Source organism: Miscanthus floridulus, chromosome 10 (genome assembly GCF_019320115.1).
Source record: "Miscanthus floridulus cultivar M001 chromosome 10, ASM1932011v1, whole genome shotgun sequence".
Lineage (NCBI taxonomy): Eukaryota > Viridiplantae > Streptophyta > Magnoliopsida > Poales > Poaceae > Miscanthus > Miscanthus floridulus.
Window position 1 is genome coordinate 25,999,298 of NC_089589.1, and position 15,879 is coordinate 26,015,176.

A 15,879-nucleotide genomic window follows, 5' to 3' on the forward strand; every position below is an offset into this window, starting at 1 on the left:
TCATTCTTAAGCAAGGTAATCTTGACAAGTTTGAATCTAGATCTTCGGACAGTATATTTCTCGGTTACGCTTCTCATTCACATGCGTACCGTGTGCTTAATCTTGAGACTAACCGTGTCATGGAGACTTGTGAAGTCACCTTCGACGAAACCATGCCCTCTTCTATTTTGGTCTTTGAACGTGCAGGTGATGAAGAGATGGGTGACAGCATTTTCATTGAGGATGACGATGACGTCGATTGGGATGATCCCAAGCCATCTCAACCGGCTGCCCCGATCGAGCCAGCTTCGACCACTTCGGCTCACGGCCCTGAGCCCTCCACCTCTACTTCATGGGGTCCGTGCGAGCCGCTTCCTCAATCGACTAAGGAGGCCCCAGCTATGGATGAGGGGGAGGCGACTTCGTCTTTGGGTGCACCTCGACATATCCAGCGACGCCATCCTCCTCAGACCATGATCTGCGACATCGACGAAAGGGTAACGCGTTCCAAGTCTTATCATATTTCCCATTTCGCTCATTCTGCTTTCGTAGCTTCTTTTGAGCCTCGAGATATTGGACACGCACTATCTAATGCCGATTGGGTTAATGCTATGCATGAGGAGTTAGAGAACTTTGAGCGGAACCAAGTGTGGGTTTTAATTCCACCTCCACCAGAGTGCCACCCCATAGGTACAAAGTGGGTTTACAAGAACAAGCAGAGTGAGGATGGGGTGGTGGTGAGAAACAAGGCGAGATTAGTGGCTCAGGGTTTTTGCCAAAAAGAGGGAATAGACTATGAAGAAACATTTGCTCCTGTTGCCCGTCTAGAAGCCATTAGGATTCTTTTAGCATTTGCAGCTTCGAAAGGGTTCAAGCTGTATCAGATGGATGTAAAGAGTGCCTTCTTGAATGGGTACATAGAGGAAGAGGTTTATGTGAGGCAACCCCCTGGCTTTGAAAATCCAAAGTACCCCAACCATGTTTTTAAACTCCACAAAGCCTTGTATGGTTTGAAACAAGCCCTGAGAGCCTGGTATGAGCGTTTAAAAGCTTTCTTGCTTGATAAGGGTTTTAGGATGGGTTCCGTAGATAAGACTTTGTTCCTCCTCAAGCAAGGCACAGACATCCTTTTGGTTCAGATATATGTGGATGATATAATCTTTGGTGGCTCTTCTCATGCTCTTGTTGCCAATTTTCAGATACTATGAGCAGGGAAACGGAACTGTCCTCCGTCACCCCATCCCCCAAGGTTGCCAAGTTCCTCAACCTTGAAGATGAAACTGTCCTCCGTCACCCCATCCCCCAAAGACTGACCAAAACGGGGAAACAGAATCCCGGCCTCTGGCCCAAAGATGGGAACCTTCACCTGTTCTAGCCGAAAGGCTAGGTTGTTTTTGCCTAGGGGCCAGTAGTTGGAGGCCATAATCTCCTCCACCAGGTCGCGGCCACCGGAGTAGCGGCACGCTGCCGCAAAAGCCTGATCACAAGACTCCCTCGTCGGAGACACCTCCTCCGGCGGATCCACATGCGTGAGCAGCAACATCTCCTCCATCCTCGAAGTCAATGGATACTCCGAGAACTCCGTGCCATCCTCGGCGGTGCTACGGACCCCGTAGGTCTTCACGTAGAACCACTGCTCAAGCCAGCCACGGTCCCACTTGCCCTTCTGGCAGAAAGAGATCTCCAGGCGGTCCGCGCCCTGGTTCCTCTTAGACATAAAGGTGTAACTACTGTACTGGTAGATCACCTCCACCTCCTTGCCCTCTCATACCTCCTTTTTCTTCTTTGGCTGCTTCTGCAGCTCGTAGTATGCGCAGAAGGTATCCACATCCAGCTCGGCACCGTAAGAAACGCACGCCCAGCAAAATTTGCTAAGCGTGAGGAAGGCAGTAGGGGTCAGATGATGGAGCTGGACATTGAAGGTCTCCAACACCCGACGGAGGAAGGGGATGTAAGGAAGGCAGAGGCCGCAAGTGAAGAAGTCCCGAAAGACCACCGCGTATCCCTCCTCCGGCTCTGGAACAGTCTGACCCGGCGGAGGGATTTTTACCCTGGAAGAAGGAAAACATGACTCCTTCAACATCTCCGTGATTGCCTCCTTAGTAATAGAAGAGGGGCCGAAGTCCCAAGACTTTATCGCCATATCTCTGGAGTCCGCGGCGATCAGGTCTCCGATAGACACAGAGACACTCCCCAAATCCTCCTCCACTAGTTTTTCAAACTCCAACGCGGAGGCAGAGGCAAGCATGCACTCCTCAAAGCGCGCACCCTAGCCGACGGCCCTAACGCCGAGAAGGTGGCGGTAGGGTCCGAAAAAGGCGGGCCGGCGAGTTTGGGCGGAGGCGGAAAGGAAAGCCACCGCGACAACAACCTAAGCGTGAGACGCAAGCAGAAAGACGGAACGCGCGGGGGCAGCGAAAGGCGAAAGCGAAGAGAGTAGAGAGCGATTTCTCGAATGCAATGAAAGCGAATGAGCGATGCGGGGGGGACCCCGCCACCAACAGCACCCTTATATAGGCAGCGGGCAGGCGGTCCGGCTCCCGCCACACAACGGTCACCTCCGGAAGATTCGCCCGCCGCACAACGGTCTCCTCTGGAAAATTCACCCGCCGCGCAATGGTCACCTCCAAAAAAGTCGCAGGGTGTGCAACAGAAACTGACACGGCACAAACAGCCGTGCCGTAGGGCAACGGCTAGATTTGTTGCCCAACGGCTACTCTCAACGAGACCAATGGCCACGCCAGAGCGGGCCAGGGGGGAAGTAGCGGGGCCTCGCTCGAAGACACCGATGAATATGGCCTCCGCCCCCGCCAACGCCTTTGGCCAAGGCATTTTGAGCTCACGGCACGCTCCGGCGAACCATGGTCTCAAAAGGGGGGAACTGTTGTAACACGACTTCGGCGAGTGACGAAGGCCTCCGACAGCAAGGTGTCGCCAAGGCGTCTTCGACCGTCTTAGGGCGGAGACCTGGCGTTGACTAAATGAACTTTCCTGGCTATGCTCGTAGGGCACTACATGAGGCTCGGCAGGCTTGTCGCGAATTCCGCCTAGGCCGGGCGCTGAGACCTCCGAGCGATAGTCAGGCGGGCGCCGCCCCGCTTCGGCTCGCCTCCGGCGACGAGGACGGAGGCCGCCTTACCTCTGAACTAATTAAATAAACAATCTTGACTGAGTGTGTGCAGATACTCAAGCGTATGCGCCCGTGGTCCGCACGAGCGCGCCAGCACGACCTCCGCGCGGCCGGGCGGAGACATACGGACGATGTCTCCGACCGGACCGGCGGAGACCTGCCAAGGTGACGGCGCACCCCCGATGACGTAGGCCAGCGTCGGGGACCACGGCCCCCGCGCGGCCGGGCGGAGACATATAGACGATGTCTCCGACTGGACCGGCGGAGACCCGCCAAGGCGACGGCGTGCCCCCGAAGACGGAGGCCAGCATCGGGAACCCGGGCCTTTGGGCCGGAGACCGAGGCACGGTGGGCCGGCCACATATGGAAGCCCGTTACGTGGAGACGGAGTGGCAGGAATGCCCTGCAAACAACAGACCAGAGGCGGAATATTCCAGGAATGTACCGTAGAAGTTGAGGGGCATTGTAATAAATTCCATCAGGAAGTAGTTGAACCATATAAATAGGGAACACTTGTAACCGTGCGGATGGTTGGTGAATGAATTAATGAAACCCTAGTTCTTTGTGTCAGCTTCCCACAAGTTCACCTGTCGAACCTATCCCGAGCCTCCGCCCGAGGGCGACCCCTGACGGGCGGAGGCCCCAGTCTCCCCCACGCTGTCTGAAACTCCTAGTTTCAACACCTGGATGTTTGCAAAATTATCCAAATTTAACTCTTTTTTACCGCATTTGATTTCCGAGTCCAATCTTCCGTTCTCCTAGTCATATTTTAGCTGAACACATGGACAAGAGGCATGCACAGAACATCAATGATGCGGCAAAAAGGTACTAGTACGACCAAAACCGTCTTCAACAATCTGGTTTATCTACATTTTATTTGAGTTCAGATACAAATTGGGAACGTGTGCATCATCAGAAGCATCTATGAGCTAAGAATGTTCAGAAGAGCAACCCTGCTCTGAATCAATCTCCTGAACAGAATACCCACACCATCTCCAAGGTCTCCCATGTTGCGCTCAAGCGCCCCCAACTGCCGCTCCTCGCACACAACCTTTCTTTTCTGGAACCTCTTGGACACAAGGGACCATTTGCTCGCGTTTGGACTGCCAACTTGCTCCGGCAAGAGCCGCGACATGGATTCAAGCAGATAGACAGCCATCTCTCTGGCTTCTGCCATTAGTCTGACCACTCTGCAACCTTCCGTAGTAGCCTTGCTGGTCGTCTTCTTCAGAGGCTTGTGTGCCTTCTTCGCCAGACGGACGAAGGAATCGATTTTGAGCTGGACAGCTGCGTCGTCTCCTCTCTTGAGCACCAGGCGCAGCTCCTGGACGCTCGTCTTCAGCTCCGCCAAGCTCTCTTGCATGGCGCTGCAGAGATCGATCAGCACGAGAGACCTGTCGAGTTCTTCCTCCGCCATCTTCCTTTGCTGCGTCAAGGCTTGGTTGCTGGGCAAGCACAGCATCTCCTCTACACATCCGTAGAGGTCGCCAAGCTGCCTCAGACCATCGCACGTGGTGTCAATGGTCGCAGAAGGCGACGAGATGCGAGCTTTCAAGGTCTGCAGCTCTTGCTCCACGTTGGATTCAGTGGAGTGAGGCAAAGAAGGAAGACTTGTAGACCTTTGATGGCACGCCATTTTTGTGAGGAATGGACGATAAAGGAAGGTGATCTATGTATTGTTTGTGCTCAGCCTTCTGATGCACTGTATTTATAGTCAGGAATTGGCAAGGCACCTCAGCCACCATCTTCCCTGTGTTCTCAGTAATGTAGCGAGCAACTTCTATGATGAGGCGTAATCATAGGTTATGTTCAGTGCAACAAACACCAATAAGTGAACTTGATAGTATGTGGTGTTTGAGCAAATCATATGCACGAGCAGGTTCTCAAAAATCAAGGCTGGAAATCCTCTAATAGAAGAAAATGCAATCCGACATGTGCCATATTGAGTGACTAGCTAGCTGACTTCACCTTCAAACAGTCTGTCAATCGACAGACGACAGTTGCACCTGCATCTCCGCATGTAGCATTGCTGGCATGCCTCTGTTGTCTGCAACACCACACGCTGCCTATACATTGAAGTTGTTGGTAAATTCTTCACTTCTCAATACCAAAAATCAGTTGACGCATAAATTAGTAATCTCATATCAAGTTGATGGACAAATTAGTTGTCCCAAATCAGACTTGCGTTTTGAATATTGATGGCCGTGCATTTGCACGAGTGCTGAACTGAAATACAGATAGACATATATCAACTGAAATAAATGGCGTGCAAATTATGCAACTGTCTAACCGATACATGTTCGTTAAATGACTAACTGAACTCACCTTCCAATGATTTGTCAGTTGTGTTTCAGCATCTTATAGTTGCAGTTGTTCGTCCTCGTGCAACATTGTTGGCTTGTCTTGCTATCTGCAACACAACTAAACACATGATCATTAATGATAACATTAGACATTACGAAACCAAGAAAGGCCTGTCCATCATCGCCACGAAACACAGAGAGATTGATATACAGTTTGTCCGCAAGTAGGTCACTGTGGGACTAGTTCACATTCTTCATGCCCTGTCCTCTCACTAGTTTGCGGGCATCATGACTAAAGAACTGCACGTACAGTTGTTTACAAACTTGAAGTCCTGCTGTGACTGTGAAAGGGTATAAAGAATTTTATGGATAAGTGTCATATACACACGTTGTATTCTTGTAACCCAAACCACCTTGGCTATATACATATCAAATGTCACCCTCCTCAAAGGCATGATCTGACATGTTTTTCCCCATCTTCTATTTATCTACAGAGAGGGGACGTGCCTGATAATAGAAGAGAAGCACTACCGGAATCCTCAAATTTGCTGAGTGTATTTATTCGGGTACTCAGCAAACAAGCTCTTTGCCGTGTGCTGAGCTAAAAACACTCGGCAAAAAAAAACACTCGGCAAATAGGGAGCTTGCCGAGTGTCAAAAAAAACACTCGGCAAAAATATAGTTTGTCGAGTGTCAAAAACAACACTCGGCAAAGAAATAAAATCATTTTTTTGGAAAAGAAGAAGAAAAAAAATGGGAAAAAAACTTTGCCGAGTGCTCAGATCTAGAACACTCGGCAAAGAAATAAAATATTTTTTTCTAGAAAAGAAGGAGAAAAAAAAACTTTGCCGAGTGCTCAGATCTAAAACACTTGGCAAACAAATAAATAATCTTTTTCTGGAAACTTTGCCGAGTGTCCAGATCAGACACTCGGCAAACAAAAAAAAATCCCGTCAAATACCCTCCCCTCCCCTCCTGAGGCCCAGCGCCCCTCCCCCAGTCCCCACTCGAGCACCCCGCGCACCCCTCCCCTCCTGGATCGCCACCACCGGCGGCCGGCCCCCACTCCCTCTCTCGGTGGCGCCTCTCCCTCTCCCTCTCCACTCCGGCCTCCCACTCCCTCTCTCGGTGGCGCCTCTCCTCCCTCCCTCGTCGCACAACCTGGGTTCCGACGCAATTCTTGGTGGGGAACCTCGGCCGGCAGCACCTCCGGCACCGGGGCGGGTGGATCCTTCCTTCCCCCGCCAGGATCTGCTCTCCCCCGTCTGGATCTGCTCTTGTGTCTCCCCTGCGGGGCTCCTCTGCGTGCTCTTCGGAGAGGGGGGGTGGCTCAACCGGCGCCGAGCGGATCCACCATCCCTGCCCCCTCCATGCGTTTGAGCCGAAGTGGGTCGGAGGTGGTGCTCTCCGGCTTTCACCGGCGTCGGGGGCGGCGGCCCGGTCCACGGCGCACTTCGGGCCTGGTGGGGCCGGGAACGAATGAGGCGGGGGCTGTGCTGGCCCTCCTCAACCTAGCTGGAGGTTGGCTGCAGCCATGGTGCACGTCGATCTCTATCCTTGGACTTCGATTTGATTAGTAACTGCTGCCCTATTGGTGCTCGATGAAATGCTCTGCTGGTGTTCTGTCTTGGATGAATGATTATTGGTTTGCATCCACAGGGGCTGATTTCCTTGCTGTCCGGATAATTATTTTTTTTCTTTGGAAAATAGGTTTGCCGAGTGTATTATGAAAAACACTCAGCAAACCAATTTTTTTTTGCCGAGTGTTAAATTTGACACTCGGCAAACTAATTTTTTTTTTGCCGAGTGTCAAATTTGACACTCAGCAAACCATTTGCCGAGTGCGCGATAAAAAAACACTCGGCAAATAGCTGTTTGCCGACACACAGATGTCGTGTGTTGTATGCCGAGTGTTACACTTGGCAAAACAGTTGCCGAGTGTTTTTGGGCCTTTGCCGAGTGCCCCTGGCACTCGGCAAAACTACTGTATCCCGTAGTGAAGGTTCGAGGTTCACTAAGTTACAAAAGGAAGATGTGGTGTGTGCTGCTAATTTAGTCTGCACCTAGAGCTCAATTAATTGAACAATTCGGCTTATGAGATGATATGGTGGATATTTGTCCATGTCAAGGATGATAAGTTATTGTCAAGGTGAGATGATTGAGCTTTGGTTGAGCTAGTTCTAGCGTGATTCCAACTAAGATGCCGAGTTCGTATGTATTGTGCAACATGTCTCTTGGCTTGTGAATGTGCAAGGTTAAGTGCATTAAGGTGGTCGACAACAATGGAGAAGGTCAAGCGAGGAGTTCAGGTTGATGGACTGCGGATGGTGGAGAGTAAACACGAATACTTGCATCAAGTGACGAAGGGTCTGGAGGATGGACCAAGTATGGCTAGCACATGACACGATGAAGAGCAATAGCAAACATGGAGATGGTGATGAAGACAACATTGACTAACGTTGTCAAGGTTCGGGTTCGACAAAGTCAAGGGAACGCATCGCGAGCACTTGGTGGACCGCCGGGCCAAGGACATGAAGGACACACGTCCACATCAGAGGGTTGCATACAACTACATGGCCTAGGAGGGTTTGGTGTTCTTGGCCTAAAAAATACGGGAAGAGTGGTTTTTGATTTTGGGCCTCAAAACCTAGGGGAGGACTCGGGGAGGCACACGGGGTCATCGAGTTGAGGTGAAGCAACTTCATGAAGGGCCCATGACCCTCCGATGCTTCGAAGACCATCTAGACCATTTTGCACCTCGTTGGTCAAGTGGTTTGTGTCTAAATGTATCGGCATTCTTGGAATGTGTAATTGATCAACCCTTCTTCTCTTCTCGCGTAGTTGATCATACAAGCTTCCTAACTATGTCTGTTCATCGAATGATAACTCCTCTATCGCGTTGTGTCTGAAGAGTGTCGTTTGAATGCTTCGTGTTGCCTAATCTGAAGGTTGCGCCGTGTTGTTAGCGGCTGGTGGTTGTCGCTTAAAGGTGAACTCCTCAAAGGGGCTGATGGGTGGGACATGTGTGGTTGGGTCATTGCTTTGGATTGGTGCAGTAGCTAGCAAAATGGTTGCATTTGAAGGATCACTCTGGGTGTTATTATTTTGAGTGTTGTGGGTCACCCGGAGGTGTCCTTGATGTTGTTTTTCTTGCCATCGTTGTTGATTGAAAAGTACGAACCGCGGACAATGCCAACTATCGAGAATATAGGTTCCTGCTCAAACCCTCGTCAGGAAAAAACTATGATAACTTGAAGTAAAAAGATCTTCTTAAGTACAATGCCCGGGCTGTCTTACCCTCCGCGAGTCGAGTTTTTTTTTAAAGGCTAGTGTTGTATTCCTCCATTTTTATTACTGTTACAAACATCATATTAATTGCGGAGCCAAATGGTCACTCCATATTACAAGATATCTCGTCTCGCTACTACATTCCTGTCATGTTTGAGGGCACAGTAGTCTAGATCTGCTAATCCCATGGTTTTCTCTTGCTCCGCACCTCGTGACTCTAGTCTGGTGGTCTCCCAATGGTTTATTTTTTTATACAGACGATGCCTGTATATAGCCACAGGTTGTCTTTAAAATTCTTTTTAGTAGTGTTATTAAAAAAAGAAATTCAGTGTTTTTTTAGGCAAGTCGGCAGTAAGGAAGACTCCTAGCCGGCATGTCGGCGGGGTCTCCTAGCCGTTTATTTTTTTGTTTCCACATATATACGTGTGAATAAGTTTTGACCTTGACCAGGGCATATGCAGCTTGCAAGGACGTCCAAAATTGCAGCTGGTGGCAAAGCTCGGAATGACGGACGGGCAAGCATTATGTGGACTTCATTTTTGCCATGGTCTCATTCCGCCATGCACTTGCACTACTGCTAGATTCACACACACACAAAAAGAAAGAAAGAAAGAAAGAAAAAAAACTGAGCGAGATCAAGTTTGGCGAGGGTGAGAGCTTAGACTATCATGATAACCTTGCCAATGATGCTTTGTGCGGCACTATTATTCTCTCTGGTGATTCTGTGGTCTCCAGTAGAGACGTCGTCGACCACCGTGCTAGCAGCCTCCGGAAGCATCATGGCCGGAGGAAACAGGACGTCGTTGGACGGCTGCCCGACGAGCTGCGGCAATCTGACCTTCGCCTACCCATTCGGCGTCGGAGCGAATTGCTCCCGGGGGCCCGATTTCAGCTTGATCTGCGACGACGACGCCAGTCGGTCCCCGAAGCTCTTCTTGCGAGATGGCATCACCGAGGTGGTCGAGAGCATCGAAGTTAACATCGCCGGCTGGTATCAGGACGTCGTCTTGGTCTCCATCTGGCGTGCCATCCCCATGAACTCCGGTGTACGCGTTTACAACATGTCCCTGGAAACCCCTGGGAGGTCCTTCTCATTTGACACCTCTGCAACATTCAGTGTGACAGGCTGCGACCTGGATGTGTACTGGATCGATCAGATGACCAGCAGGCCTGTGTTTGGTTGCTCAACTTGGTGCCCCGGCAGCGAAGAAATAATCACGGAGGTGGCGGCTAGCTACAACTGCAGCGGCATGGGATGCTGCTCTGTTTTGGTGCAAGACGTTTTCCAGATATCTATTCAGCTCAGTTTCGTCCACCGGAAAAGCAGTAGCATCGGCGCCTCCAGATCTTCTAACCGGAACTCTCTATTGCGGGATAGAATCACCGTTGTTACCAGTAATTCCACCCTGCTCTTTTGGAACATCGTCGACCAACCCAACTGTGCTTCCGCCGAGAAGAACCGGACAGAGTATGCTTGTATATCAGCAACCAGTCATTGCAACGACGACACAACATTTGGCTTTGGCTACACCTGCGAATGCGAACCAGGCTTCACAGGCAACGCCTACATTATTGACGGTTGCACCGACGACAATATTGGTACCATTTTTTTTTTTTGAAATCATATTGGTACCATTTCATATCTACTCTCCCTGCTGCTTCTAACATAATTGTTGTAGCCTCAGCCATGCTTAGCAAATATCTAGGCCTCCATGTTCATTCTCACCCGATGCACTGGGAAAAAAAATCTTAGAAATTATCACAGAAATAGAAACTTTAGACATTTTATTTGTATATCCTAATCACCATTATCAATAATAACCATTGGATCTATTCTGTTTTATAAAAGATTCCCACCACTACCATTATGAAAAAAATCCATAAAGTAACCCCTAAATTTTTATTCAAATTACCCACCATTGTCATTATAAAAGATAACTCACAATAACCCCCCTAATTTGAATCTAAATTGTCCACCTATGCCATTATGTAAGATATTTCAAATAAGTCCATAAATTTGTATCTAAATTAACCACCTCTATCATTATGAAAAAATTTAAAGTTCACTTAATAAGTAATTTTAAGTGTAGAAATGTGTATTTTACTCATATTGTTGGTATTTCTTAGATGTATACAATTGTAATGTCACTTTATATTTTGGCAACTGATTGAGTGAAACAAATGTTTTACTTATTTATTTGTTTATTACCATGAAAAGTGTAGCATACAAAATGACAAGTCGATTTATGCACAGTTACCTTTTTCGTTTGGAACTTGAATGCATGGTTAACATGTTTCTTACTGAAACTAGGGTATAATCCAAAAGGAAACAGAGCTAACTGTACCCGTCACTGTGGAAACATCGATGTGCCATTCCCATTTGGCTTAGAAGATGGTTGCTTCGCTATGGAAAATTTTCGCCTCTTCTGCACAAATGCGACATCATCAGCTGTCCTCCAGTTGGCACCTCATCGGGATGTGATCATCAGTCTCCAAATTAACGAAGGGATACTTACCTACACTGAAGAAATAATGAATGCGCCCGGTTTTAATATTTTTTATGGTTATGGTTTGACAAGCAGCTCTATGCAATGGGTTATTGCTAATCTAAGCTGTGCTAAAGCTAAACAGAATACATCTGGGTATGCTTGTGTGAGTATCAACAGCAGGTGTGTGGAGGTGAACACATCTGACGGCTATTATTTTGGATACCGCTGCAAATGCACAGATGGCTTCCAAGGGAATCCGTACATTCGGAGTGGTTGTCAAGGTACCCGACATCTCTCTCCTTTTATCACTCACTTCGAAACTCTCTCTGCGTTGTCACATCTTCGATCTGGTTTGCAGATATTGATGAGTGCCTTCAGCAAGACATTTGTAAGGGCAGACTGTGCAGTAATATAGAAGGAAGTTTCAAGTGCATTGAATGCCCTCGAAAGACGATATATGATCAGGCAAATAACCAGTGTACTAGAACAAAGCAGCAGGTTCTGCTCATAGGTATCGTTACTGTTGTTACTAAATAACAACATCATTTGCTGCTCATATTTATTATTGTTATTGCTAATAATATTTCTATTGCAAAATAAGGTACAATATATATAAGGAGGTTATGTTCGTGTCTATATAGGTATTATTATCGGACTTTCGGGAGGCTTCAGCATCGTACTCCTGGCCGTCCTTGCATTATTTCTTCTCCGTAGATGGAGAAGAAACATTCAAAAGCAACTACGGAGGACTTATTTCCAGAAGAACCAAGGTCTTCTTTTAGAACAGTTGACGTCGCCTGACAAAACAAATATTTTCTCTCTTGAAGAGCTAGAAAAGGCAACAAATAACTTTGATCCCACACGTATCATTGGACATGGTGGCCATGGGATGGTCTATAAAGGCATTTTATCTGACCAACGTGTTGTTGCAATAAAGAAGTCTCTAGTCATTGAGTACAGCGAGATCAAGCAATTCATCAATGAAGTTGCAATACTTTCTGAAATAAATCACAGAAACATCGTGAAGCTATTTGGATGTTGTCTCGAATCTGAGGTTCCATTGCTAGTATATGATTATATTTCCAATGGATCATTGACTCAAGTTCTCCATGATGAATCACGAAATGATGTTTCTTTGTCTTGGAATGATTACATAAGAATCGCCACGGAAGCTGCAGGAGCTTTATCATATCTCCACTCAGCAGCTTCAATATCAGTCTTCCATCGTGATGTGAAGTCCTCTAATATACTCTTGGATGGTAACTACACAGCAAAAGTTTCAGACTTTGGCGCTTCAAGATTGGTTCCAGTTGATCAAACACACATTGTTACGAATGTACAAGGTACATTTGGTTACTTAGATCCAGAGTATTTCTATACGAGGCAACTAAATGCGAAGAGTGATGTGTATAGTTTTGGGGTGGTACTTCTAGAGCTGCTTGTTAGAAAGAAGCCTATTTTCACAAGTAACTCAGGCTTGGTTCAGAACTTGTCAAACTACTTTCTTGAGGCATTGAAAGAGAGAGGAATCACTGATATAGTTGATCCTCAAGTTGCCCAGGAAGCAACCAAGGAGGAGATCAGCAGCATCGCCTCCATTGCGGAGATGTGCTTAAGATTACGTGGTGAAGAAAGGCCTACAATGAAGCAAGTGGAGATGGAATTACAGATTTTACGAAAGAAGCAGGTGAGCACTTGCCAAAGCAGCCCAGAAAATGAGCAGCAAAATGAAACAATATTGCTAACTCGAAGAGCTAAAGCTACTTGCCAAGCATTTGCCACAGAACCAGGTCAGGGAGCCAATTTACCACTGGAACACAACCAGCGATGTTATAGTTTAGAGGAAGAGTTCATGGAATCTGCCACCCTACCACGCTAGATGTGCTTATTGAGTATGATTGATTTAGTGCCAGTGGTTATCCATCTATAATGTATCACTCACCAGCAGGTCGCCTATAGTAACTTTATATATATAGAACCAGCGTTTCACTGGCTTTATTTGGTGTATAATTGGAGTATTTATCCGTACGTGAAGATATAGCTGTTCTTTCGCGTTAGAATAAACATTATTCAGAACTTTGAAAAACCATGAGATTGTGCCAGATAAATAGTAATCTGATTTATCATTTACCTGTTTCCGTACACATGTAAAATAAGTTGTCATATAAATAGTGCACACGTATATTTTAAGTTTTTAACCAAACTAGTGCGCATTGGCTCACTAATTTATATTAGGAGAAAACACCGGAGGCATGCTTCTGTTACTACAGCACCACGCGCCACCTATAAATTGAAGTTGTTAACAAAGTCTCCACCCTGGTTATTAGGATTCCTCCCTTGTTCACCTATAAATTGAAGTTGTTAACAAAGTCTAGATCCTGGTTAGCTCCTTCTTTTCTTCTAGAATAGAGTCCATATATTTTATAACAATATCATCAATCGAAATGCCGATTAGTGCCCTATGGACCATTCATTAATATAGCCAAAAAGCATCTATACTTGCAACTTTTCCATAACAGCACTTAGTTTTGCTATTAGTTATTATTAAAATAATATTATTTAAAAAGAAAATTCCCCGCGCAGCACCATCACACCTGGTTGGCAGCACTGCAGCAGCAGCAACCAATAATCTGTTAGGCTCGGCTCACTTGGATATAGTAGCGTGTGGGCCGTGAGGTTTGTACATTTCCAGGACGTGTGGCTTGCAGCCTCACTAGCTGTTCGTTTCCACTTTGCTAAAAAAAAACACTGTTCATTTCCACTATTTTTTAATTATCTTCATTCACAAAGTCTATACTTTTCCTTTAAATAAATAATACCATATACTTTATTCTCTTTCCGTTCTAAATTAAGGCCATTTTAGCTTTTTAAATTATAATAAAATACTTCCTCTGATTTTATTTGCTTATCATATTAGCTTTATCCTAAATCAAATATTTATACTTTTGACTATCGATTTAAAAAAATAATATATATGTTTATGACATAAGATTTAAATTTTAGATTCACTATGAGAAATACTTTATAATATATAATTCATATGTTGTGAAATAATAGTAATACTTTCATAATTTATAATTCATATGTTGTGAAACAATAAGGATTTTTTTGAAATGAATGGTCAAAGTTAGTAATGTTCGATTTAGGACAAAGCTAATGTGACTTGTAAAACACACGTATAATGAAGTGTATAGCAAAAATTAAGGCAGGACGATTTATAATTTGGAACCAAGATGGTATATATATATAAAAGAAAAGACAGAAAGCCTTGTACATATAGCACCACATTTACGGAAGAGCGACCCTAATGGATCCCTTTTTTTCTTAAAAACACAAAGCTAGTTTTTTTTTGAACTCATCAATTCCTCTTTCCGAACTCAAAGTTGCACCAAATCCTTTTTCCCAATCAAGGTTGTAAATCTCTCCCTATAGGCTCCGCTATCTCGAGATATAACTATTTGCTCATATGTACTACCTCCGGTCCATTTTATCTGGCGCACACGTATATCAAAATTCAAACTTTAATAAATTTGACTAATAATTAGGCTAATAATTTTTTACTATTATAATACAAACTTTATATGATTAGATTTGTAAGGAAATATACTATCCAATGATTATAAGTTTATAAGCATAAATAATATAATATAAAACAAATAAATGATCAAAGTGTAATCTATGAGACCGTATCGTTTTGACTTGCCCTAGATAAAATGGACCGGAGTGAGTATGATTTAATCGATATACCTCTATTGGACCCGCTATGTAGAACACTGTTCCCAACTTTGATTGGCCCAGACTTCACTCCGGAGAACCGACGTACTAAGGACTTGTTTAGATGCCATCTAAATTTTAAGTTTTTTTTACTCTCTCACCATCACATCAATTTTTAGCCGCTTGTATGGAGTATTAAATGTAGGTAAAAAATAACTAATTACACAGTTTAGTTGGAAATCACGAGATAAATCTTTTGAGCCTAGTTGGTCCATGATTGGACAATATTTGTCAAATAAGACGAAAATAGTATTATTCATCAGGTTCAAAAAAAAAAATTTGCAAAGTGAACGAGGCTAACTTCTCGTTGGTAGGCGTCGAACCTTGCGGCACGGCACCCCAGTCTGCACGCGATGGACAAGAGGCCGCACGCGACGACTTGACAGCGCTCGCCCGCCACTGTCCTGCTTTCAGGCAAAGACTTGACTAACCGACAGGACGACACGGCAAGCGTTATCAAAAGTTCAGAACCTCCCTTTCACATTCATCTCGAGCTGATCACACACACACAGCCACGCACACAACCACCGTTCAATGATTCAATCGCCGTTGCACTTGCACGGCTAGCTTCGTAATAAATCTCTGAGCGAATTATATAGCCTCTAGGCGACTCGAGGAAGTTGCGTCTGCGTGTGGCGGTTGGTCCTGTTTTCCATCCGATCCCCTACGGTTACTGAAGGATCGGTGCTTCCTGATCTTGTTTGTTCATCAGAATCGTGTTTCCCATCGCATCCACCCGCCGAGATTGAGTGCGGCTTTGCTTTGAGTGTGTCTCTGTGTTCGTCAGGCTTCCCCGCCCGGACGTCGTATTCGCGACGGTTCGGGCTGGGCAGCACAATGGCCGGTGTTGAGGGGTTGCTGGAGAATCTGCGGGGCGGAAAGGAAGAGCGTATGTATCAATCTTGAGTCGGCAGAG

At 46.1% G+C, this 15,879-nt stretch overlaps 2 protein-coding genes across 2 annotated transcripts; one reads left to right on the forward strand and one right to left on the reverse strand.

Annotated features, from left to right (window-relative positions):
* Nucleotides 1–4,031: 4,031 nt before the first annotated feature.
* On the reverse strand, nucleotides 4,032–4,745 carry LOC136485803 (uncharacterized). The gene has a single exon (XM_066482636.1). The coding sequence runs from the start codon at nucleotides 4,743–4,745 to the stop codon at nucleotides 4,032–4,034; it is 714 nt and encodes a 237-aa protein (XP_066338733.1).
* A 4,879-nt stretch (nucleotides 4,746–9,624) lies between these two features.
* LOC136489348 (wall-associated receptor kinase-like 5) lies at nucleotides 9,625–13,179 on the forward strand. The gene is made up of 4 exons (XM_066486013.1): nucleotides 9,625–10,299; nucleotides 11,012–11,470; nucleotides 11,548–11,700; nucleotides 11,831–13,179. Exons 1-4 carry the CDS (start codon nucleotides 9,735–9,737, stop codon nucleotides 13,066–13,068), a joined length of 2,415 nt encoding a protein of 804 aa, XP_066342110.1. The 5' UTR covers nucleotides 9,625–9,734; the 3' UTR covers nucleotides 13,069–13,179.
* The last annotated feature ends 2,700 nt before the right edge of the window (nucleotides 13,180–15,879 follow it).

What these genes read in the sequence shown, in the direction of transcription:
- LOC136485803 (XM_066482636.1), bottom strand. Translation starts at nt 4,745, where the DNA reads ATGGCGTGCCATCAAAGGTCTACAAGTCTTCCTTCTTTGCCTCACTCC.
- LOC136489348 (XM_066486013.1), top strand. Translation starts at nt 9,735, where the DNA reads ATGAACTCCGGTGTACGCGTTTACAACATGTCCCTGGAAACCCCTGGG. An exon ending in CATTCGGAGTGGTTGTCAAG is followed by an intron (nt 11,471 to 11,547) that starts GTACCCGACATC and finishes TCTGGTTTGCAG; the next exon opens with ATATTGATGAGTGCCTTCAG. An exon ending in GCAGCAGGTTCTGCTCATAG is followed by an intron (nt 11,701 to 11,830) that starts GTATCGTTACTG and finishes GTGTCTATATAG; the next exon opens with GTATTATTATCGGACTTTCG.